This window comes from Camponotus floridanus, unplaced genomic scaffold, assembly GCF_003227725.1.
Source record: "Camponotus floridanus strain SB8 unplaced genomic scaffold, Cflo_v7.5 scaffold54, whole genome shotgun sequence".
Classification (NCBI taxonomy): domain Eukaryota; kingdom Metazoa; phylum Arthropoda; class Insecta; order Hymenoptera; family Formicidae; genus Camponotus; species Camponotus floridanus.
The window spans coordinates 447,823-475,283 of NW_020229703.1; the positions used below are offsets into that span (position 1 = coordinate 447,823).

General features: G+C 33.7%; 1 protein-coding gene across 3 annotated transcripts in view; it reads right to left on the minus strand.

Moving 5' to 3' along the window:
• Nucleotides 1–2,512: 2,512 nt before the first annotated feature.
• Nucleotides 2,513–27,461, minus strand: part of LOC105257393 (protein kinase C-binding protein NELL1) — a 61,549-nt gene continuing 36,600 nt past the window's right edge. Inside the window, exons 2-14 of one of the 3 annotated variants that reach the window (XM_025412627.1) lie at nt 23,258–23,467; nt 16,654–16,804; nt 15,174–15,456; nt 14,635–14,790; nt 14,142–14,364; nt 13,489–13,680; nt 12,543–12,662; nt 12,016–12,276; nt 10,797–11,177; nt 10,406–10,665; nt 9,921–10,163; nt 6,395–6,444; nt 2,513–3,962 (exon numbers count right to left, since the gene is read on the minus strand). In XM_025412627.1, the coding sequence (XP_025268412.1) occupies nt 3,185–3,962; nt 6,395–6,444; nt 9,921–10,163; nt 10,406–10,665; nt 10,797–11,177; nt 12,016–12,276; nt 12,543–12,662; nt 13,489–13,680; nt 14,142–14,364; nt 14,635–14,790; nt 15,174–15,456; nt 16,654–16,804; nt 23,258–23,467 (3,308 nt within the window). In that variant the 3' untranslated portion in view covers nt 2,513–3,184. The remainder of the gene's footprint in view (nt 3,963–6,394; nt 6,445–9,920; nt 10,164–10,405; nt 10,666–10,796; nt 11,178–12,015; nt 12,277–12,542; nt 12,663–13,488; nt 13,681–14,141; nt 14,365–14,634; nt 14,791–15,173; nt 15,457–16,653; nt 16,805–23,257; nt 23,468–27,461) is intronic. The other 2 variants (XM_025412629.1, XM_025412628.1) reach the window with 2 other exon arrangements.

Sequence of the window (27,461 nt, forward strand, 5' to 3'; positions counted from 1 at the left end):
GAATCGTGGATGTTCGTGTTTAAGATCTTGACGAATTTTGATTGTTCTGAGATGTGTGAATGCGTAAAATGCGGCAGTGAATAATATATTAATGATGAATCGCTGAAAGAAAGAAGAGAACAAATGATACTTTTTTAAAGAATCGATACTTCTAAAATTATCGTTTACCTGTTATATATTAAATAAATAACAATAAAATGAAAGAAATGTCCAGAGGAATATTTAAATATGTATATGTACGCGTAATCTTGTGAATTCAATCTACAGTCGCGCGCTTTGCTACGAAAATTATCTGTCTTATATTTAATTTTACAAGAATCAATCACTACACAAATGCACACTTTACGAATGGGCGAAAATGCTGAAGAACAACAGTCTTCGTGAAACTTAGCGTCGAAAAAATTAATTAGCGCAGACAAAATTTTTTTTAATTCGTCGGTTCCGCGAACTTCAGGCCACAAAACGCATGTGGGAAAAGTCTAGCTTAACTTTCCGTCAGACGCATCAAACATACACTTGATTTTTATTTAATGAGGACAGGAAGAGCCTACAAAGGGCCGAATCTTCCTCGGTAGCCTTTTAACTACAGTATGCAATATATCTATAAAATACGCTCTTTTCCTATTGACATTGCATTCAACAGAAACAACTCTGTTGGGCAATCGTAAAAATAAGAACCGGTCTTCTTACTACCCTCATACTTTGTTTAGTATCTTAACAGTGAACGATTACCACGTAATGATCTTAATCAATTATAAAAATTATAAATTATGAATTATGAATGATATAAATTAGATACGGCTTTTTTTATCGTCACACTGTGAGTTACAAAGCCACTGTATCCCTCGGTGTCGCAATTCGACACCTCATTCGAGCGCCGTGAATCGAGCATAGGTCCGTTTCCTGCAGGATCACTGAAGGATAACGCGGGAATCAAATCGAGCCGAATACTTAGAAGATAGATTGAATTCTCTCGAAGATTTAAGAGTCGCGCCTATCCTATTTAATCCTTAAATATACTCTCTCAAGCGTAACTATTTTTATCGTCAGATACGCACGCTACGATGATTGTATATGCTCCGGGGCCTCATATCATTTATATTGTCGCGAGATATAATCTTCCAATATATTTCTAGCGTAGATAGAGTCACTCGCGTTGTCATCGCTCAATTGATGATTTGACAGTCGACGGTATATTCGATTAGAGATATCAACGAATTCGCAGGAATCGCTCATATATATTATAATATACGATAGAATATAATACATACGTTTTACTTCTTTATATGTATATATACGTCACTCTCTGTGCTTTCTTCCCCTTATCGGGAATCAATTCCTTACGACAAACATGTATATTGTCCCTGCTTCTCCGTCACTTACGTACATACATACAAGTGTTTACGTGATTTAGCGGAACATCAACAATTTACTTTATAAGGCCCAAATATTGTGCGCTACTTGTTCAATCAAATACGCGAAAGAAGTTTCTTTTTTTTCATTTTTTTACTTTTTTTTGTGAAAGTGAATTTGCGCCCTCGGTTCGTTCAATCATGCTCGATCCACGGAGGGCGCATGATCGCTTTGATCGATAATCAGTGCTAAAAATTAAAATCATCAAATAGATGCTAAGAGTGTAATTTAGTTCATTAATTCATCAAATAACGGCATTTCTGTTTCAAAAGTTTAAAAGATTTTATGGAGCTATTATTAATAATTATAATGATTTATCGATTTCTTATGCTTTTCTATGATTTATCGAATATATGCATCTTGTTACAATTTTGATGATTATGTGAAAATATAACATATTGTTTATATGTATGTAATAATGGTACATTTTTTGGTGTGATCTAACTAAAAATACGAATTACAAAATTCTTATCGAATTATTATGTTATTTATTACACACTTATCTTATGTTAAGTAGTGTTAATGCAATAATAATAATTTTCTTTAAATAACAATTCTTATTTCTTATTTGTAAAATAATAGTTATGTAAACAAGGTCTTGTAAATTAGATATTTGTTTTATATATGTATAGTGTGTGACACATTACATGAAACTCATGAAATATATTTTCACTTCTTTGACCTACTCTTTTAGATATTCTTATGTAAATACCTGATCTTATTAATTCTAATTTATTCAAAATGACAAAAAGTAACAAAAAATTCTTTTGTGTCACATGTAACGTACTCTGAGAAGTACAGTCAACAAACTTTTTAAAAAGATAGATAGTAAACAAATTCGAAAAATCAATATCTTGAGTTCTACGGGAAAAAATGATCAATATATGTATACACATGTATTACGAAAATAATAAAGAAAAATAACTAAAAAATGCATCAAGAGTTTAATATTACGAATCTATCAATCTAATTTTTATATACGAATCTATTATATCAATCTAAATTTTTGCATTTCATTTTCAAATTAAAATTCAGACTGAAGAAACTTTTTTATAAAAATATTTATAGTACTCGACTCTAATAGATAATTTAGGTCGTCTAATAATATATCGCTTTCAGCGGAAAATTTATAAGTTAATTATATATCAAAGACAAATCTTTGATATTAAATCTAGAAAAAATCTTCAATATAGAAACCATTCGCACTGATTATCTCTCGAAGCCATTAGCGCCGTGTCTCGACGCTCAGCTGATGATGGCGATCAAGGCGAAAGTTACCGCAACTCGAGCGAGAGATTAAGCGGAAAAGCGAACGTTCTGAACATGCTCGTTATTCGAGCCTCAAATCTGACTCGCAGTTATGCCGGGTCCAGATCTTGTCAAAATCTTGACATGACTTTATCTACTCGATACAGTATCTCGATCTTAAGATTAGAACCTGAAACCTAGCAAAATTAGGTCCAATTAGGTTAGCGATGCAATCATCGATCTAGTTGTGTTGACGAGAGGTTGACCGTCTCTCCTCAAAATTATCAGACACGGAGACAGGCTCCAAAAACAGGAACAAATCTCCCTCGCAGTGACGCCGATTTTCCGCGAGCGTCGAGTGTTCATTGATGAGGGATCATTGATGATCCCGTTCTATCTCTTTGTGAGTTTCTATTTCCTTCTCTTCTGTCGACAATACAATAGACGGACGACGCGCATTGAACGACTATGGGAGATTCTCCAAGATTTCCCATCTAGAATGCCTTGTCAGATACGTCCTTTCCTATCTTCCTCTAAATCCACGGTCCTCAAGTGGCGCTGTCAAGGACAATGGACTTTTTGTTGTCTTTACGACGACCGACCAGCTGGCGAATTTGCGTGATGCTCGTCGTCGACGATCGGTCTGTCTTCTCGAGCGTTGAGGTAGCCAAGACCATCGCGAAAGTCGGCGATGATGACAACGACGAGGAAGAGGAAGAAACGGTGGCGATGTTGCGATGACCGCCGGTGTTTGTCGACTGGCTGCGTTGCGATGGCGTCGATCTGTCGTCGCTGGATATCGGAAGCGGCATCCTCGCCGTCGTCGGCGACGGTGTCGCGGACTGTCCTGACACGACGCCCATCGACGATGTCGTTGAACCTCTGACAAACTCTTGGTATCTCGTGATCGATGCTTGTTGCTGTTGCGCCCTAATAGCATAATAGGCGTTTTTCCGTTGAGCTGGCGATGCGACCAAACCTGTTGTCTGATCTCGTTTGAGATCATAAGGTTTCTCGTTGCTGATGGTGGAGGATGACGAGTAGTGCGAGGGCGATGAGACGGGGGAAGTGGTGCTCGCGACGGAGGTGGTGACGGCGATAGTGATGGTGCGTGTAGTGCCGGGTGTGCCAATGACCGTTGGTACAGCTGCTTTCGATGCACCGTCGACCAACGACTGGACCGCAGAGTCTGATGGATGACGTACGAGAGACTCAGGAGCAGGAACTGAAGGCCGTTGTTGCTTGTCGTTACCCAGATCGCCAGCACAGCCGTAATCGTAGCTGCAGCAAAGCTGCCCGTCCTACGAAGAGGTTCGTGGGAGATTGGGTTAGCCACGGCGGAGGGAATTAGAAGACTTTTTGTTGTGACTTTTGGTTCGCTGACTTCGGGTTGGAAAGTCTTGGTTGGCGTGCCATATGAGAGAACTCGACATGTATCAAAGATAAAAAATGGAAATATATGAAAAGAGGAAATGAATACGATTGCTTATCGAGGATAAGTTTGATCGAATGTTCTGATTAAAAGAATAGAATATTTTTGTGTTATTTGAAGTTCTCTTTTGTGATAATGAAATATTATTGCAATTCATATCAATATATTTTTTAATTTTGGTCGATTTCAATTAACACATACAATATATATTGCGTTTTTTTTCAATACAACTTATTATTTTTATTTATTTATTTTCGCGTAAAAAATTTTTATTTTTTAATGACATTGAAGAAAATTAATTAAATGTGCGTTTAATAATAACAAGATATTTATTGTTAAATATATATTTTAAATAAGTTACTTTATTTCTCATGTTTAAAATTTTTTTTAAATTTCGGAAATAATGAAGGACGCTAGCAAAATATTAGGTAGGTATTTTTGCAATCGATTGTTCGACGGGCCAAGACTTTCCGACCTGTAGTGGAGAGGCAGGTACTTGTTCACATAGTATGTAATTCATTGTTTCTCGTGGAACAATACCGTATCAGTTCCGCCGTGGCGAAATAATAAACCAATGCAAAAATCCGATCCCCGTTTTACTTCCCTTGAAACTTTCCTTGCGATGTCCCTCACACCCGGTGGCACCCTTTTTTCTCGATAAAGAGACAACTTGTAAGTGGTTACGATCACAATTACAGTCTGTGTATTAACTGTAAGGACATTCATGCTGACATTCGAAGGGGGAGGGGCAAAACAATGAATTTCCATAATATGTCTTCGATACCTGACAACAAATTTCTAAGTTTTCTACTACTTTCCGCTATGATTCTGGCGAGATATCTTTCTACATAATGTATATATGAATAATATTTGCATTACGTTATTAATATAAAATTATATTTAATTTACAATATAAAACTAAATATTTCGATAACAGATTTTAATTTGCATAATAATTTTTGAGATTATTTTTTCTTATATAATTCTTATTATCATATATATTTTTTTATCATAATAATTTTTATCTTGCGAGAATCGATGCTGAATAAATCGATATAAAGAAAGAAAGAGACCTCTTGGTGCTTCTACCGAATCTCAAATGCAGATCGAAGGAGGGTGCAGTGGAGGCTCAGGTGCGACAACGATTCGAAAAAAAAAGATTAAAAAAAGAAGAGAGAAACACACAAAAAAAATAAATACAATCGCGAATCCAAGACGCAGTCCGCTTATATGTGTTGTGTGCACATGTGTGTGTATGTGTGTCTGCCACCTCGTGCGCCATGCTCCTCGATCGACACGAGAAAGACCCGCTGATCGAACGGATTGCCTTCTCTTTTATCTTTTTGCATGAACGACCATGCGTCTCAGAATGTGCATAAATAAAAAAATAAATAGGAGGTAATGCATTTGTGAGGGGAGAATAGGTAAGATAGAATTGCGTAAAGGTGCATTTTTTGCATGCAGATTTCAAAAAAACGTGCAGCCGCAGATAAGAATCGCTCGCCGTATTCTCGTTTGATTCGTCGATGAGTTGATTTAATGCGACAATAAAGAATATGCAAATTAGTTTTTGTATGCAAACTATGTTTATTAAAAACATTTGCATGTAATCTACGTTTATTAATAAAAACATTCGCATATTTATTAATAAAAACATTCGCAAATTTTTAGATAAAAAATTAGCAAATAGAAATAATTATCATTCAATAATTATCATTAATCACATAATATTAATCACAATCGTATCTATTATTGAAATGATAAAATTTATACAAAATTAATCAAGAGCAATGACGATTATTTCAACATCATCGATTGCTTAGTAGATAAATAGAAATTAAAGAATCTTTTGAATGTTAATTTAAAATCCTTTTGTTCTTAGATAAAAATATCGTCAATATCACATCGAGAACACTATTCTTCAAACGCGACGAGATGCACATGCTACGTGCTCGTGATACATTTATATACTCATTGTCGAATAATAAACGTGCGACGTAGTGATAACGGATTCTAATAAGATATCAAAGAGAAGAAATAAACTAGTAGAAAAAGAACTACAGTATCAAGCGAGGATACGAAATACGAAGATATTTGAGAAAAGTGAAAGACTAGAGAAAAAGAGGAAGAGGGAAAACAAAAATCTAAACTTAAAAAAAGAAATAGGCAAAAAGCAAGCGTGAGGAAGACTAAGAAAGCACTGGAGCACTCCGTTAGTCGTAATACATTAATCGGCAATAAAGACAGAAGAGAAGAGGCAGGTAGTAGAGATTATAGGTGAGGTAGAAGTGACGTGATTACCGATGCACACAACACGCGCTATTGCTCACCAATTGGGCGCAGTACGGCACCTGCAAGGATACCCATTGTTAGGCTATATGAGATTAGTCAGTCACGGGCAAAGTGGCGGGGTTAATTTACAACAGCATGATCACAGGCAGACAATATTTCCCCGATGCAATTTCCACCCTTTCCCTCTCCTTCTTCTATTATTCATCTCTTATGTCGCCCCCACGTGACCAGGACCTCTTTGTGCGCCGCGCCGATTCATATTCACGATCGTCGCTTAGAAGATCGAGCCGATTAGTCTAAACGCTAGCTGAATAGCTTTCACTCCGGTGATTCCCGGTTAATTGTTCAATATTGTCAATATCATCAGATAAGATCGTACCGCCATTCTTGATTGAATGTGCGGTGAACGATGGTAGAAGACTAACATCGGCGATTAAGCGATTCGATTGTGGATCGAATCGGCGGGGTGAAGATCATGGTGCACCATCGTTAACTGTGAGGTCAGGTCTGCTTTCGATTAATCATCGCCGAGCGATATACATTAATAAAATGATCCATGCAGGGCCGACCCGAAGCACGCGCAATCGTGAGATCTCGGTTCGATCTCGGTTTGGCATATACGGAGTGTCCCAGATCTATAACGTTATCTTTCAGCCACAAATGAAAAAAAAAATGTTGATTTCAATGCAGATAGATAACCAAAGAATCAATTATTATTGAAGACAAAACATTTTTAAGTAATAAATTCAATTTATTTTTAAAGTCATTTCATTAAATAGAGATAGCAAAATTAAAAATTAAAAATAATTTAATTTAATTTATTCTTACAAGATTTTAATTAAAAATGTAATATTTTATTCTTAGAAGCTAACGTTTTTATAAAACTGTTTGTATTAATAAGAAATTAGCTCCAATTTTTTTACGATCTGAAAAATAAATTAATCAGTATGGAACACCCTGTATAATATTTTATCGTCACCCTAATTATGATATCTAAAGAATGTTTGTTTTTTAAAGATGTTTTGTAAAAGATATAAAAATATTTTTAAAAATATTTTTTACGAATAGTGTACATGTGTGTGTCTGTATAAGTAAACTTTCTAATCCTAAATTTATTATAGGCAGTCTAACAATAAATTCTAAATCGTTAAACTATTGCTAAAATTATTTATCATAAATTATTTACTGTTGACTTATTAATTCTGTAGTTCAAGATTATATTAACTAGAAACATCTGAAATATATCTATATGGGTTTATATTTAGGGTGACAAAAAATAGGATATCGATGATGGGAGCGAAGCATTTATAATGAAGAAGCGAAACAACGAGCAATCTCGACATTCAGAGTTTTCTTCGACTCATATGTACGAACCGGGATTCTCACGGCCGTGGCAGTGTTCGATCGTCTATAGTTTTTAAATATAAAGTAATGTTTTCTCATAGAAAAGAGTACACAGTGACATTTCGTAAGTAGTATTAGAAAACTCTGCAATCTAGATACTTAGATATTTAGATGTGCGATTTAGATATTTAGTTAATCCAATTATTTATAGCAATTGTTTGTTTAATTAAATTTAGTTTAGTTAAATAATCTCTTTCATATTTTTTAATTTTGTTATTAGAATATTGATAAAGTATTTTCATTTTTCGTATGAAAAAGCATTAAAAAAAAAGATTAAGTGGATTTTTAATAAACAGAAACTAAATAAGAATAGGTTTCAAACAATGATAAATCATGATATAAAAAAACAAATTTTTAGGGCTTTAAAAGAACATAGAGAAAGAGAAAAAGAAGAGAGTCATTTAATATAATCTAATATACAGTTTATTTTCTCTCACATGGAGGATGAAAACTAATGACGAACGCTGCCACGTGCAAGGCAGGCAACAAAAAATAAATGACATCTAGCTTGGGGACGCCCCTGTATGTGTATGACAATGTATAAAAATATGTTTTGAATCATTTACATTTTACATTAATGAGTACAGCTAAGATCGCATAGCGCGACGCAATAATGCAGTAACCGAGAGAAGATGCTGGTAAATAATTATTATAATACAGATAACATCAATATTACATCAGACATTTCACATTAATATATTAATTTTTTTCATAAAATATAAAAATAAAACGTTTCTGTGAATAGTAATTCCAGTTCAATTCGGTTAGTTAGATTCATGCGAAGATTCAACGTATATCTTCTTTTATAATATGCAATTTTTCTTCTCTCAGCATACGATTAATAAAATGTCAGCGTTTAGCTTTGCGGATTTGTTTCGCGTTAATTGTACCGCAGAAACAAATGGCATACTACGAAAAAAGAACAGTCAGTATGTACCTTGTATTATTGGAGGATTACCTACTGACGATACATAAAACAGAAAGACAGATAGAGAATAAAAGGAGTGAAGAGAAAATAAGATGATACAAATGCTTGTGTGTACGATTTCATGTATATATGGCGGATAGTTTAATTAAACAAATATTTTAAGAAAAAGAAGATGGAGACTTTGCGAACGTGCTGATAAATATTTATGATTTGTTATTTTTATTAATTAAAAAAAAATGAATTTGTCATCATATCTTGTATGATTATATCTCTACAAAATATTTTATTTAATAAAAAAATCTAATACGCGAAATTAATGTACAATTATTATTAGTAATTTTATTTAAATATACTAGGACACGCAACGCAATTATTTTGTACAAAAATGATAACATTTATGATAATGGGATAAATGCTAATTATCATTACGAAGTCAATCTAATATACGAAAGGAATTGAGATAAAATTGACACGATTTACGCCGATGCTCCGCCATGTATATATAAGTGTACATATTCCGCGATGGACGCCTATCGCACAGCAATTATGTTGCATTTTATATCGGTATAATACAGCGAACGCAATCGAATAGGCATATGGCACATTCACTGGCTAAATTGAGACAATATTTCATTTTATTTACTGACCTTGAGCTTTTGAACTCGCAAGAAAAGAAGGCATGATGGATACATAAAGTTAGGATGGTTCTCGTTTTTATTTCTTCGCTATTTAAATTTTATCGCCTTATTAATGATTAAAAAATCGAAGATATCTATATCATATCAAATACTTTATTTATGATTGATCAATCTTCTTAGTGAAATAATAAATAATAATAATACTTTTGAAAAGATATGCATGGAAAGATATGCTATTACATGCATAATTAATATACGTGTCATAAACATATCATATAATATATTCTACATAGAAATAATCTAGAAATATTTTCTGGAAGCATTACAGAAAATAAATAGAATATTACAAAAAGATTTAGGAAGATACAACAAAATTTAACAAATTAGTGCGCGACCATCCTTACTTTTCCTTCGTGTCCTTTTCCAGCGAATTCTTCTACCCCCTTCCCCCCTTTCCCCTTATCCTACCCGTGTCCATCGGATCTCGTACGGGACCGGGTCAAGGACCGATGGCGATCGCGGGTCCTGCGACGTGACGGATGACACGGTCGATCCTCCTCCTTACCTTGCACTCGCACGTGGTGCATTTGTCGTGGGGGTCCTGCCAGGAGCTACCGCTGTCGTGAACGATGCCAGCGTAACTGCAGGGTCGGGGATGACTAGGAACCGTGACCCCGGTACCGTTCATCAGCATCTCTCGTGCACAGGGATCGTCCTCGCAGCGCGGACAACAATCGCTCTCCTCGGTCACGGGATTCGAGCAGGTTATCGGTGGACATTCCATCTGCCAGCAGTCTATTTCGCCGTGCTACAATAAATTACAATAATGCAATTTGAAGAATGAGAGATACAAAATTTCTCACATTTGCAAAAAAACTTAAAATTAATTATTTCTAATTTTTCACATAAAACTTTATTGCTTTTCTTTTCACGATAGAATTATGATAACATGAAGATTGTATTATTTAAAGAATTTAGTTGCTCGAGAAGCGTCATTTTTTATTAATTTCTTTATTTTATCGCAATTATACGGCTCAAGAGATTCATTACCAGGCATTCGCAAGTCTGACATTGGTATATCCAACGTTCTCCGCTCCTGAAGACTAGGTGATGGAATTCTTGATGTCTGCAGGACGCTGCGGGATTGCACTGAGGACAACATTTATTCTTGTGGCTTCCCGGTAGGCTGCAATCGCATACAAGGTCCTTACAGGTGACCACGCCGTCTTGACACGTGCATCTACTGCAAGAATTTTCGCCCTGCATCCAAGTGTCGCCATTGTTGATTTCGCGACCTTTGAACCAGCAGCCTATAAATATAATAATAATAATATAGTAATTTCATATTCTTTTTTTATAACTTTAAAAATAATTTTATTCTAGAATCGACACGTGCATGTAAAGGAATATCTCTCAATTATACGAGAAAAATGAAACTTACTGAGTCTGCATTTCTCTGCAGACTCCTCTGGATCCTTCATCGGCGGGCACACGCACTCGTAGCCGCCCTCGGTATTGACGCATTTTGCGGTAGGATGACATGTATGAATCCTTTCTGTCGTCAAATCGTTGCACTCGTCGATATCGAGACACTGCGTGCCCTGGGTGCTCTCGTGCAGGGCGCTCCTGTAGCCGGGTTTGCAACGGCAGTAGTACCAGCCGGGCATGTTGACGCACGTGGACGACTGGTGACATCGGTGTAAATTGCTGGCGCACTCGTCTAAATCGAGCTCGCAGCTGTTGCCGGTGTAACCTCGTCGACAGGAACACCTCCCGGGTGCCACGCACTCGCCGCCATTCTGACAGGTCTGATTGCACACAGCTGCATGAAAACAAGAGCTTAATTTTACTTCTGTTCAGAATCTTTTCTTTTGAGAAATAAAAATATTGCGACTATCGTAAAAAAATCTTACCTTTTGAATTAAAATTAAAATCTGATTTTTAATATAAAACTCGACGCAAGTTTTATTATTAGTATAATTTAAAAGCTACATCACACACACAGTGCATAAATAAAGTTTTCTTCAAACGAAAGAGTCATTCGCCTCATTAGCCTCAACGATCATTCGCCTCATTAAAGAACGATGGAAATATTTTTTTTTTAATTTTTCACTTCTCGCAATCTTTGCAGAATGGAGCATTGAAGAAAAATAAATCCTCAGTTCAGTAAATCTTCTTTTATCGCTTCAGTCATCCATGTGATAGGAATATCGTTTCGATAGGATCGCGATAGGATCGCGTTTGTGCACACACTCATCCAGAATACAAACGTGCTTAAAGAAGATATACATGCGATTTGTTTTCTATTTCCAACGAGATATAAAATTCTTTAATAAAGAAAAGTATATTTATTCATTCTACAAATTACGGCGCATGCGCTCGAGAAAGTATATAAATTTATCTATAAAAGCGTAAATATATTTCCATTTATCTCTCTTAATAAACATAAATAAATAATATAATTCTCAAATAATAAATTTTCAAATAATAAAAAAATTATATCCTTCAATTTGCTTCTTTATTTAACAATCTAAAATTTTTATCTAAATAATAACATATATTTCTCGACGAAAAATGTCGGAATTCATTGCACTAAATATTAAGAAATTGCTGACTAAAACATCAATTATGTTATCGAGACGTAAAAGACGATACTGTACGTTTACACGTATAACCGTCGCCGGTATAACCATCCTTGCAGATGCAGTAGTAGCTGCCGGCAGTGTTCACACACGTGGCATGCTCATCACAATGGTGATGGCCAGTCGCGCACTCATCCAGCTCGGCACAATTGAATTTGTCGACTCTATGGTAACCCGGAAGACATTCGCACGTATAAGAGCCGATCACGTTGACGCATTTCGTGTTTGCGTTACAATGATGACCGTCTGATCCACCTTGCTGCTTGCACTCATCCACATCTAAATAATGAGAAAGTGTTATTGAAGACAGCATAAGTTAAGCGCAGTTCAACGCATGAATATTTGTCATATTGTTCATTTATCATGACTTCGAAGAGTGTTTCTTTAAATTTATTCAATTTAAAGAATTCATTAAGAAGTCTGTAGGAATTCATTTAGAAACGTTAAGTTAACGCATGTTTCTCGTGTGGGGATAAATTCGACATATACGGACATATTTTACGCACGATTAATTGAGAACGAATAAGTTAGTAAGCGTTAGATACCGTGACAGTTATGACCATCCCCTTGGAAACCGATATTGCAATGGCAGGCATAGGTCGTCTGGAGATTCAGGCAGGATGCGTTAGCGTGACACTCGTGGCCCTTCACGCAGTAATCCACCCCTAGTTAAATTGGGTTAGTCAGGCAAATACGGAAGATGGTTAGAAAATGTAATTAACAACTTGGAGGTTTTAGTGAGAAGACTGTCGTTCAATTTGACATCAGTAACCCTCTCATGCATAATGGAAAACGTAATTAATTAATGATAGAGTGTAGCGAACTTCTCGAGAACTGGAGTTATCTCATTCTTAACTTTTGCATTCAGACTAAAATAAATATTACACATGTCGTACATGTACATATATTTTAAAAATTTCATGATTTATAATTGTCATAATTATTACATAGCGTAATTATCACTGTCTTCTTTTTCATGCTTTCTATAATAACTATATGTTTCTCTTAATATGAACAATAAATTTATATATGGATGCGCATTAACTCAAGGTTAGCAGAAAGAAAGGAAGCTTGAATTATCGGCAAAGAAATTCCATGCATGAGAGGGTTAAGTAAAGTTAATTAAATTTAATGCGCGAGCTATGCGAACTATGCTTTGTTTCTTGCTCTGTCCCGATCGCTTTATTCTTTTTCATGCTTGCCATTCTTTCAGGCTCATTATTATAATGCATGCTGCGTTGAAGTTGTTCTCGTTTAAATTTCAACATTTGATAAAATATATAAGATATTTTATATAACGCGTACATCGTTTATGTAATAAAAATGGCTTATAAAAAATGCTCAATATAAAACTATGAACTGTCTTTCGAGAATTGCAGAGATATTACACGAATATATATAATTTCTTTTCGAAAGCATTATGAATTGCAGAACGTTAGAATTCATTCTTATATTACGATTTTTCAAGCAAAAATTTACTTGAACCCTTACCTGGGCAAAATTTGCAGCATTCCTCCGCTACGCTGATTTGCTCGCTAGGAGGACACGGCAGTGGTGGGCACTTGATCTCAGTGTCGAACCTCTGGCACATAAAGACACCGTTGGAGCAGTTGCACTCCATGCATTGTGTCGGCGAGACCCTCTCGCCGTGATCGTATAATATGCCCAACAGCATACATTCCTCTGAGAAAGCAAACGTGAATGACGAGATAAATAATGTGAAGCACCGGAAGCGCGCTTGGCGGAACGCAAAACACGTTACGTCAACTAATCGGCCAGTTGCGTGAAAGCGAAAAGATGGATTCGTGTAAAAAACACATTATTGCATACTCAAGAGAATTATTTTTTTTTTATTTTTCCTCAAATGAATATATATATATATATATATATATATATATATATATATATAAAGAGAAGTTTATAACAGAAGATAATGAATGTAACAAAATTTTTATTAAACTTGATTTTAATTCAGATTATAAAATAAAAGAAATAAAAATTATAGAATAATTTAAAAATAATTTAACATTTTTTTATGAAAGATAATGTTCATAAAATACAATCATAAAATTCAGGCAAGACGCTAGATATAAGTGGGTATAAAAAAAAGAGAAACATAGTTTTTTTTATCGGTTTTTACTTACTGAGACAAATCGGGCAACACTGTCCTTCGGGAATGACAGGATGCTTGCAGATAGCCGGGGCGCAGGATATTTCCCTGCATTCGATATTGCCGTGGACGCAGGAACAATGCTGGCAATCCTCTTTCCAGGTCGCGCCGTCCTCGTGGACGGTACCGTTCGCCCTACAGGACTTTTGGCACTCGCATTCCTCCACTTCGCTTATCCTGTCCTCTGCAGCGGCTAACTGAAAGGAAGGATGTCCATGAACAACCAAATTGTCTTATTTATGTCTTATTTATAGCATTAAAGGAACAGCAAGATTGTATATGTGTGTGTATTGAAGAGAAAAATCTCAGAAAAATAAGATTTCTAAAAATATAATTAATTATGTAATAAGATTATGGCACACACACATACATGTATATAATTTGCATAATATACAGTTTATATTGAATTGAATCTCGAATTATTGCTTCAACATAAGTTTGATATAAACGGTATATAAATTACTCACTCTATGAGTCAACTCCTTGAGATTATGCATTAGTTGTTCCACGGTATTCTGTAATATTGAAAATTGACCGCATGTGGGGCAAGATGAGTCGAGCTGAGGACACTGGGAAAGGTAACCGTGAGGTCCTGCTATTAGCTTGACGTCCTGTAAGGCACCCTGTAGCGCGGAAATTATACAGAAAGTTTAGTCGAGCATCAAATCTTCGGGAATATAACAGAGATATATGTTTCTATTAAATTAAAGAAAAACTAATGATACCTTCATAATGGTAAATAAAGTAAGAATATTACTTTCTGTTTACATTTAAAAATTAACATAACAATAAATAAGAAATTTTAATAAATAATAAAAATGACTTTAAATTTAAAAAAATTATATTGTGATTTGTGATATATGATGATTTATTTGTAATTTTTTTAAGACTAATTATATAAATTGTTATATAAATAATATAATTTTTGAAAATGTGGCAACTATATTTATTATATAAAATAATTAAAAAGGAGAGAGAGATATACTGTAATGAAATGCTTCTTCACCTTGAAGAGAAAGTGCCTGACATTTCTCTGTCCGACCCAAAGCTGGAGTTGCGGCAGGGTAAAATTCGTGTCGGGTGGACCAGGTTTCAGCAGTCGCCTGTACAAGGGGTGACAGTCGACCAGCAGCTCGACCTGCGAGCCACTTATGCTCAGGGCGACCCTGTGCCAGACGCCATCGGCCAGTCGAAAAGGAAACGCCTCAACGTGTACGGTTCCGTCGCGGCGTGATACGTAATGAAGTCGAAGCTCGTCCTTGCGACCGCTGCTCTGCAGCTCCAAATACCTGATGTACATTTTATTCGAAATTATTCATTAATGATTTATTCGAGATTAAATCTGAAATTGATATTTTAGCTTGGAATTTTTATATAATGTGTATATATGTAATATTTACTATATTAAATATTTTAACGCTGGACCAACTATTACAAATATCATTTTAGAAATTATATTTCTATATCTATTTATTACTGTATTGTTTAATATCGCGAAAATGATTTTGAAACTCTATGATAAATCAAGGATGATTTAATCTGTGATTATTTTGATGAAAAAATTAAAGCTTGACCTTGCATCTATCGTAAAATAATTGAATTACTTTGTTGCCGCTAAATGGCCGATAAATTCTAAGAAGCTTATTGGCCTTTGAGAAGTTTATTGGATCATTTAAATTAATTGTAATTGTGTGGAATGTTAACCATCATATAATGCACGCAAAGACAAGTGTATTCAATTTGTGTCGTCTAAATCAAAACAGCTAGATTGCACTTTCAAAGTATCAACGCAGGATGCCGTTAAGTACTCTTTCGTTCTCGCTCAACAATTTTTATTGACACACTAACTTCTTTTATAGTTAACGTAATAAAGCTGTAATGTTCAGAGAGAATTTCTAGAGAAAAGATGGGAAATGAAACGCATGTAATAACATATTACGTACAATTGTTGCTTAATAATCTCGTTATAACAACTCATATTACTTGACAGACAAATGCTTTATGTCGGAGTAGATAATAATTTGTTGTCCTAGTTGCGTAAACCGAATAACGCCGAGATCGTTATTCAAATTATGAAGCTCAAAGCTCATCATGCGACAGTGAAATTATTGCGCCGTGCACATTAGGGAGCAGAATGACATCATAAAATAATCAAAAGCAAAATATTATATAATTATTCGGAAATGATTCTATCGAAACAATTTTATTCGCGGATTTTAATAGCTTATAAAAAAGTATTCAGTTATCTCGTGTCTTGTTATACATTCTATACAATTTATTATAATTTAAATATATAATTTAAATATAAAATAAAATATATTTAAAGTATATTTCCTCCTTAGCGGGACTTATATCTGTATCATTTTGTATCGCACTCGAAATAGGTCACAGCTCGGTGTTTGTTACGGCCACCGAGTCCGAAATTCTCGAGCAGCTCGGAAAAGTAACGCGGGAACGATGAGAAGAAACTTTTCAGTATTTCATACCTATTGTTCCCGTGCGAAAAGGCGACGATCGTCCCGGAATTGGCCTCATCTTGACGCAGCGCGGCGACTATAGTGAATTCCGGAACCCGCCGGAGTAACGCGGCCGCTCGTTCGTAGTTTGCCTCATTCAATCGGAGCTCCCTCTCGTCTCCTGAAAGTAGTAAAACACAATGATTGGCGCGACGAGATAGAACGCGTATCGTAGCTCTTGTATTTTTCACACAGCACAATTTTTTCCATGTGCAGAATATGTGTCCAATATACTTTCTTGAGGCAATTAAATTCAAATGATTTGTATTAGATAGATACATTAAAGAGAAAGAGAGAATAAATATATAATAAAGATAGATTAAAATAAAACAGAAAGAAAAAATATAGAAAAATATAGAAAGTACAGAAAAAATTTTTCTTTTTTTATATTATTAGATAATCAAGCAATTTAGAATATTGAATACAATCTAATAATTTATAGGTAGTAGAGGGGAGAATGCTTGTCGCATGCCGTGTCTCGAAATCGATGTAGAGTTGATTTGAATTTTTAATTCGGTCGTTTCCTGGTAAAGTAAAGCCGCTTTTCAAGAAATGGTCCGAATTTAGAGTACAACTGTTATTTATTATTTGTCGCAATATTATGGCTGTGAATATGTCACGATTGTACATAAGTAAAAGAATAATATTGAAATATAATAAAAGAGAAAATGTGCGTTATTCATGTAGTATGTAGGAAACTTAAAATGCTATTGTAAGAATTAAAAATGTAATATCGTTAAATATCTTTAAATATGTATCCTCTTTTGAAAAAGATTGATAAAATTCATTCATTAACTTACTTTTATTTAACTGTCTTACAAAGTAATCATATATATCGAATGTAATTTATCAGATAATGTATATATATTGATTGAATTGTTTTTTCGAGAAATATAGATGTTCCAATTGTGTACAAAAATAAGTTAACATTTATATATGTTTTTCTTCTCGCAGAAACGAGAGAATTATTAAGAGAATTATAATTTTCTTTTATTTCGCGCTACATTTTCTTTAATGCCAACAAGCAAACAACTAACAAAAATATTCCACCCACGTATTGTCTTGAGATAACAAACACTTTCAATGTCATGCTTCGAACAGTCGAATCGTCTGTTAAGTGCATTAATATGCGAGAACTCGACTATCGACTTGGAGCAAATTAAAGCTCGGCGATGTAGGCCATCCGAATTTTTGGAGAGTATTTGGTGCATCCGTTACATAATCATATCGTGATGCGAAATTACAAAAGCGCAAGATAAATTAAAAAGTTGAAAATTTTTTCGCAGCTTTCAGATTCAGCTTGCAAAAATACAAAAGAATAATAAATGAATAATCTGGATAATAAAATTTGTAATGAAATGGATAATCTAATAACAGAATCGTAGTCCCTCTCTATCATAAACTAATTTATTCTACAAATAATTATCTTTTTAAAACCCTATTCTCTCTCTGCCTTTGATATGTGATTTTATACATAATATTAAATTTACTGAAAAAGCTTGTGTTATGACGTTTTAATATTGAAAAAATCAAAATCACATGAATTTAATTATAATTACGCATGAAAGAGTACTGTAAATTCATAAAATATTTAGTTGGTTGAATCACAAATAAACAATTGCCTCAACATTTTAAGATACACTACAGAATGACTTACGTGGTAAATCTATAAAATTTCAAAAAATAACACATTTATTTAAACGCATAATAAAAATGAGTAGAAGTTAGTCCATTAGATATTGTTTCTATTATTATTATATTAAAAATTGCCTATATGTTCTATTTCACGGACAAATTATTCTTTTCTTTGCTTCTCCTTTATCGAAATTTGCAATATGTAAATCGATCATAGTTTGTGCATATTCAATTAACATGTCGCATCAGAATGGTTGCTGCTCGTACGAGTAGATCTATCCATTAGATAGATTAACACGGCCATTTGGCAAATTACCCCACAACTAAGCCATTGCAATCGACAATCCTACTGTCCGTCTAACGTGGCTTCAATATCATTAAGCGATTCGCGTAATGTGTCACGTGTGTGCAAACGAGAAATCCTACAGCTGTGCGTAATCATAGATATATAATGAGAAATTATTTATCTTCCAGAATTAGAAATATTAATTTCTCATGTTTATTTTTTTAAACATTGTTCTATAATATTCAATCTATTGATCATTAGATTAAAACTTATAATTGTTTTATATTGAATAGAGGAAGACTTACATTAATATATTTCGCAAATTATTTTTATCAGAAAAAACATATTATCTAAAATAAATGTTGGATTTGATATAAATGTTATATTTATTTCCTAAACAAAGTTTAGTGGTTTATTTTTCTGAGCCTTAAGGGGGAACCTACTTTAGAAGCCCGAAAAAAGGATGATTTTTAAGAAATTTTTTTCTAAAGGAAATATAAGAGTTACGTTTTTGAAATTTTTAGTACGTTTTGTACAATATTTGAACATTATATACAAATTTTTTCAATAAAAAAAGTTAAGTTTTCGTTAAATTTAATGTTAATTTTCGTGCTTCGTCATCGGAGTTTGCGCCACTGTGTACAGCATAGCGTCTTCAATTCTTGTCTAAAACAAAAAACCAAATATATTTTTAATTTTTATACAATTTTATCCTAAATGAATCAAAAAAAGTTTTAAATAAGTATAAAAATTAAATTCTGTGTAATTTTTATACTTATTTAAAATTTTTTTGGTTCATTTAGGATAAAATTGTATAAAAATTAAAAATATACTTGGTTTTTTTTATTTTAGACAAGAATTGAAGACGCTATGCTGTACAACATTAAATTATTTAACGATAACTTAACTTCTTTTTATTGAAAAAAATTTGTATATAATGTTCAAATATTATACAAAACGTAAAGTTTCAAAAACGTAACTCTTATTTTTCCTTTAGAAAAAAATTTCTTAAAAATCATCCTTTTTTCGGGCTTCTAAAGTAGATTCCTCCCTTAACACGTTAAACATAGTTCAGTTTCTTTTCTCAAAAAGTTATCCAAATAAGGGACACCTTATTACGACTGCGTGCAAAATGCAGCATGCTCTGCCACAGGCTGGCTTCTCGCGGCGTATAAAGTGTGCCTCAAATTTCAGATGCACCGCCAGTACTCATAGAGTAACCAGACACTCGGCCGACAATAAAGCGTCGATGTCGTCTTGCCACCTACGACGACGAAGAGGGTCGGCGACGTCGTCGAGCAATTACGTACGCGCACGCTTAATTATAACGTAATACCATCGGTCTAGATGGTGGTAGTGAGAAGAAAGGTCGGCCCCGATTAGCGAGAAAACATCCCTACTGTGCGCTGCTCGCTCGTCTCCAAAGAAATCGTTCCGCGCGAATTGGCACGCACGAGCCAACCCTTGCACTTGAGCTGATACGGGCAGAAAGCATAATTTGACCGTGAAATTTTTATTTTCGCTATACGAGAAGACCGGATGTGCAGTTTTGAATAGCGGAAAAACGATCGTTTGTCGTGGGGTAGTTAAGCTTGGGGGTTAAGATTATTTACCCTTCGTGTATTAGTATGTTGCGGAAACAAGGAGAGTTTATAACAACGTTCAACCATTTTTCTTTGAATTGATACAGTAATGATTATGTTTTTCTCTAGCATTAAGAATGTCATTATTGATAGATTTTTAATTTTTAATATTAATCATGATAAAATTCTTATATGATTATTGGCAATATAACGATATTATTTTGTCACAAGTCGAAGTAATCTATAAAAATTACATACAATCGATAATAGCTATTACCTAAACGTAACACAAGGTAAAGCTCGCGTTGTATCGATCTGATCAATTTACCATATCGTCGTAAAACATTTATAATACGATTCAATCAAAACATCTACGTCTGAAACATCCAAGTTGAATTATCGCGAGATTTAAATAAATGAAATTTATTGTTCACATTTATTACTTTGATATAAAAAATACTATTTTAAATGCTTTAAATATAAAAAATATCTTTGAAAAATACCTGGTTTAGGATGTAATAAAAATATGAACATTTGTACCAAAATTTTGTAACAGTTTCAATCGAATTGCTGAGATCATGGTCTGTGACCCCTTATTTAACACAAAGGGGGTCGCTAGATCCTATTTTCTACGTTCAGAGAAAACTCTGACACGTGTCACTGTATATCATTCTCTTCTTTGTCCTGCAGCGAATGTTCCTGTTAAGATACAACAGTTCATATGAGATAAATCTAATCCCAAAGAAATTCCTGTTCCCTGCGTATCCGGAATGATGGGGCGAGCGGCTTAAACAGAAGAGCGGGCGACGATGGAAGATAAGAAGATCAGAGGGAATAAATTACGGTGAATTTCCGTTGCCATCGGTTTATTTTTAGCACTCAAATTTAGCAAGTTTAATTTAAGAACAAATATTAATTTAATACATTTTTACTTTACCTAAAAAAATTTAATATGATTTATAATAGATTAAAAATTTTAATTAAATTATCTAAAATTATCATAATGTTAAATTATGCTTAAATTTTTAATTATTTTATATATATTATAAATACAATTATCAAGTTTGATATAAAGTATAAACGAAATGAATCAAATTTTTGCTTTGTTTTTAATCTCGACAGCTTATTAAGATATCATTATCAATGCGTTCATTAATTGAAGAATTGAAGCACTATACTCAAACAATAAATATTCGTCATCTTCCGAGTCAGTTGAGGGGAATTAAAGCAAATATTTGCAGTAAGTACAGAGAAGAAAAACTTTACTACGATTATATGTACATGTGATGCCTCTCTCTAATAGAGGGGAGTATGCGTGCACGAGAGGGAGGCGGTAGAAGAACGGAGCGTCAAGGACTCGCAAAGGATAAGAGGAGCAAAAAGGGACCCCCCCCATTTCCGACGTTGCGAATCACGAGGAGCCGTCGCCTAAACTTCCCCGAAAGCATTCTCGAGGGTGCAACCCGCGAGAAAGGGCGTTAGGGTGTAATTGAAATTTCTTTCGAGGAAATCCCATCATCCCCATATACACGGCGGCCCAACTTCAACCCTCGTCCGTCCAGGCCCGCTATCCGCGGCCGTTGCACTGCCGCCCACACACCCACGTGGCTTGTACACCACCCGCCGTCGAGGGAAATGCGGGGGTGCTCCGGTATAATTGGATACACCATGTTACACGGGGTTGAATAGACGCTGAACTCGCCGATATGAAGGGTCGCTTATTCAACAAGAACATCGTTTAACTCTTTCAAACGCGATCAATTTCAGAAAATATCCTGTGTCGCGTGCAAAAGTGAAGTGTAGAATTTAGGAGGAGTCGATGAGTATTATATTTACGCTATATTTTATCCATACTATGTTTAAATTAAGAATATTAAACTGTGTTGAAAATATTGTGAAACTAACAACTTTCCAAAATTCAAGGGAATAATCGATATTCATTATAGGGGAATATCCTCTGTGAGCAGAGAGACGACGTGTAGGTGATGCTATTAAACTGACCTTTCGTAATATCGATTAATCGCATGTTGCATAACGGCATCGTATAATGAGAGGCACACATGCATTCAATAAAAGTTATTGCAATGTATTTTAAAAAGTTATTGCAATACTTTTTTTAAAAAGAAATAATTTTAAAGCAAAATTATTTACGTCGAATATGTTAATAATGAATTAATTACGTCGATATATATATTGCGAATTGTAATCGTGAAGTACATATAATCTGTTACAATATTCATAACGCATCGTAATACAAAGCACATAATACACATTACATATTATAATATCAATTGAAATGAAATTTCTTTGATAACAATTTTTATTTCAAAATAATTTCCAGAGATTTATTTCATTATCATTTTATTATCATGTATTATCGTCATGCCCAACTTAATTCTTAAAGAGCGGATTTCATGATGCGGGGATAAATTTTGTGAGTTATATAGAACGTAATCATCGTTCTTACAAGACATAATAATTGCAACGTGTATTGTAGGAAGAGCGAAAGAAGGATCGTTCGCATAAAGAACGACCTGGCGATATGCAAATTAAGGGAGTATTTGGGTTAAGAGAACATTACCGAAGTGGCAGCTTCGTGTGCGAGCTATACGATTTATCGCGTAACATATATCGCAGTTCAGAAGGAATGTGAATCATGTAAAAGGCTTTATTTCCTGTTATGTCTATATATAATATGATAAATGCAATTGCAAATGCGTTTAATCAATTTTCTATCGTTATGTTGTTTAAATATTAAAAAGACTATAATTTAAAAGTTCTGTAATAAATTACCTATTCTATTATAAATTTCTGTATAAATTATCTTTTCTAAAAATCTGTAATTAAGTAATTACATACTAAATAATTTCTAGAGATTTGAATGAGAGAGTTTGTAAAAGAAAAATCTAATTATTGGTTGGTTTTTTCTGCAGAATAATTAGTTAAAAATTAATAGCGCCATTTTATAATGACTACGAATTTTTTTATTACTATCTGAACGATAATTATAAAGATTTCGATAAAGAATAAGAGATCGAAAATTGAATAAAACTGAACAAAATTGACTCACCCTGAAGATAATAAGCTGGTCTCAGCCTAACCAGACCCGGCACCTGTGTAACGCCCTGCCGAGTAGTATTGTGCAGCTGCAGCGCTGCCAATAGATCTATACCTCCTCCAGGATCGCTTCCCGTTCTGGTTCTCGTGCCCAGGACCACGGTCTCTTCCGTGGCCGAAGATACCACCGTCTCTTCCTCTTTCTTATTCGTCGTTCCAGACACTGAAATAATCAATTACGATGTTAATCCAAAAGACATTATATTTGATTTACACGTTATGTAACGTTAAAACATGGAATTTTTAAATTTTAGAATATTAAATATTACAAAACACGGATTATTGTAGCCGAAACAAAGATATTACAAATTAGCACAAAACTTAAAAAAATTTAAGTGGAAAAGTCACAACAGAAAAGTCACAGAACTAATTGATGTCTTATAAAATATTTCTTTATATGTATCATATGCTAAAAAAAAATTTCGATAATGCAATTATATCAAAAACGACAACCTCATCACGCGCGTTTCGAAACTTTCATATTAAGTCGATTAAATACGATTCTACACTTTATTATTCAATTCAAAACTTTCGCATACGCAAACAGAACTTTGAATTTATTGATCGAATAATTATCACACATTCCATATTTTTCTTCTTTTCAACTATTCGATTTTATCTCCGATTATGTCCATTGATGAAGAAATCTTTTAGTAGGATATTACACGAATAATCCTCGAAGAAATTTTAAAGACTTGAAAATTTCATTGTATCAATCTAATTGAAGAAAAAAAAAACCGAAAAGGGAAAGAAACAAAAAGAAACGATCATAGTTGGCAAAGACTTCCCGAATCGATGGTATTGATCGGTTTTTTCCCCGTTCTATGAAGCTTTCAACTCTTTCCGTGAAATCGCTTGCCTCGTAAACAGCTTGCTTTATCTATCGTATCTCTACCCTCTATATATATATATATATATATATATATATATATATATATATATATATATACGTGAAATCCATTTCGCTTCTGTCGCGCCGGTTTCACGTTGATAATGATTGAAGTCCCACGAAAAAAAAGCTCGTCCATCTGTCCGCTCTCGGCGGAAAACTCCCTGCTCAACTGAGGGCTACTTTTGTGATGAGCGACAACTTGACATTTAGTTACGTGAGACATCGAAAACTCTGATCTTTTCTTCTGACAACGCTGATTAGACTGTCGGATCAATGATTAATAGGATAGTCGAACGATAACTAATACGATAGTCGAAAATATTTATAATTAATCTGTTATATTTATCGATGGAAACGAATCTCGAAATTAACAAAATTTTTTAAAATTTAATATTGAAATTAAAAAATGTAAATCTTTTCCATTCTATCATTTGCGACTTGTATTTCTAAAAACTTTTAAAAAATGCTTATGAATGAAATTTTAATGTTATAAGTTATTATTTCTATAATTCGGAAGAATTTTAGTTTAAATATTTCAATTTTTTAAATTTATTTACTTGAACTTAACCAAAATAATGATGTGTTTAAATTAGATTAGATAAATTCTGAGTCTTGATAGTACAAAATCGATTAAACATTAATGATTGTGAAGATGTAAATATTCTAGTCTCTTTAATATTGAATGCAATCCGATTATAAATCTTTCTAATGATTTAAAGATTAAGAACTCTTATCTCTTTTGAATAATAGAAATGGATTAATAAACGATGTCACAAATCGGCAACAAGGACTTCCAATCGATTGAATTCATTGTGATAATATCGGAAAATGAGAAAACAGAATCGTGTAATTATTGAATAAATCAACATGTAAACAGTGTGCTGGCAAATTTCTCGCCAACAGAAAGGCATTCAAAAATGTGATTCGTTTAGATATAATCACTGAAATATGAAATGACATTTTTATCTTACATTAAGAAAACAAGCAGATTTACGATTGTTTCATATCTTTAAAATTTATTTATACACATATGTATCTCTTTGAGTATCAAAGAGATTCATATGTATCTCTTTGAGTATCAAAGAGATTCATATATTGCGAGGTGTGAACACATTATACATCAAGCTAATGTTTCTAGTTTCTAGTCACAGAAAACAAAAAAAAATTAAAATTTTTATTTTTGAAAATAATTTATCACATGATCCTTTATGTAAACGTGTTCTCTTTTTTTGATTAAACATAGAGTAAATCTTTTTAGAAAAAAGAGAAAACTAAAAAACTTAACCTAAACTTAAACTAAAAAAATATAAGGATTAGATTTATTTAAATAAATATTTTTTCATTACGCAAAATTATAATTTAATTAATTTGAACGTATACTTTATAAATCTTTCGATAACGAGGTAGAAATGAGAATATATTACATAACTATATTTTTTATCACGTATAAGTATTATATTCAATTATCGCAAAGCGAATGGATTATATTGTATATTACATATCAATGGGTTTTACCTCAATGCGCAATCGATTATTGCAATTATTGGCGATTACGCGAAATTTCAACGCTAATTAGTTTCGAGTGAGTTTACATGAATGCTTCAATGGTGCGGTGTTTCCTCTAATTACGCGATGTACGCGTAAAGGGAAACCTTAGGAACTTCCTTCTTCCTTTCATCCACCTGTTTTTGCAACATGAGAAAGATATCCGTTACCTCAGCTCCCAAGACTTTGGCGACAATAATCGGGCCAAATCACCTGGCAAATTAACATTGTCACCGACTCGGTTTCGTCGTCCAAACTTGTCTGCTAATGTATGTCGGACTTCTATTCATAGGCGTCGGTCTTCGTTGCATTTTGAATCTAATTTTGCAATCTAACATAGCGATAGCGGTTGAACAGAATTAAAGGTTACATTATATCACGAATTTTTGCCTTTCGATTTTGAAATAAATTTTTTATGTATCCGTGCGTACATTTAAATTTTGTGAAACTGTAAATAGAGAATAATTTAGTATAATAAAAAATAAAATGTCTTATTACATTATTATATTTTAATTATATTTTTAATTATTTTAATTATATTTTTTTAATCGCATTGATTCTTATAAAAATATTACTCCGTCCTTTTTCCGTAACATTATCTTAATAATTACGTAACATCGATAAATCTGTTATCTAGCCAGTTAATGAACCGGAATTGGTTTTTGATGAATAGCGCCTATGCTGTACGCAGTTACGCAAGAGAGTTTGTATTGTCGGTGACGAGGGAACATGTGTAAGTGTTCTAAGACGAGATGACGTGATGAAATGGGATAGAACGGAACAGTGGCAGACTGCCGGGCGTCGCGACGCCCGGTATCGAACCGTACGTGGCATTATATCGTCAAATACTTGAGCGAGAGATACAGCGAGAGAGAAAGGGAGAGAAAAACAGAGAGAGAAAGAGAAAGAGAAGAAGAGAGAGCACACTCGTGACACGTGGCGTCTGTCCTGACGATCGTTACCATCACGATTCTAACATTCATAACCATTGGCTACGGTTATATCGATAAGTCGAACGGCATAATCGCTTCCGATTCTCCGATGCACTTTAATCATAACGACCTTGCACATCACGCGTTCTTATCGCAGGTATCGATATTTAAAAACGCATCAATTTCTTACATCTCTATTTTATCAATCAAATTATTCTGCACGAATATAAAAATTAAATTACATATAACATATATATGTATATATGTGTGTCTTATACAAGATGTTTCGTAATAAGTGGGAAAAATTTTAGGAGATGATTCTTTGTCGAAAATTAAGGGGAGGGAGGGTTTCATATAAACATATACTTTTACATCCCTCCCTGTGAAGTTATACTCTTCCAAAAATGGGGATAAAAATTAGGTTTTTATTTTTTTCTCAAATTTAAAACAAATTAAAGAAAGTAGCTGAACATTTTCTACTAGTAAAAAGACTATTTATTAATATTTTTTTCAGCCTCCCGTATTGTTATAAGGAGGAGAAAGTAGCAACCCTTATTTGATTTTTTGTTAGAACTTTTTAATGTTTATATGAAACACCCCCCTTAATTTTCGACAAAAAATCATCTCCTAAAATTTTTCGCACTTATTAAGAAACACCGTGTATAATTTTTACTTATATAATACATGAATTTAATAATATTTGCATATTTAAAAGAATGTTAGGGAAAGGTGCTATAATTTGAAACATAAATATTGTGACGATTAACTTGGATTACTAGAATTATCTC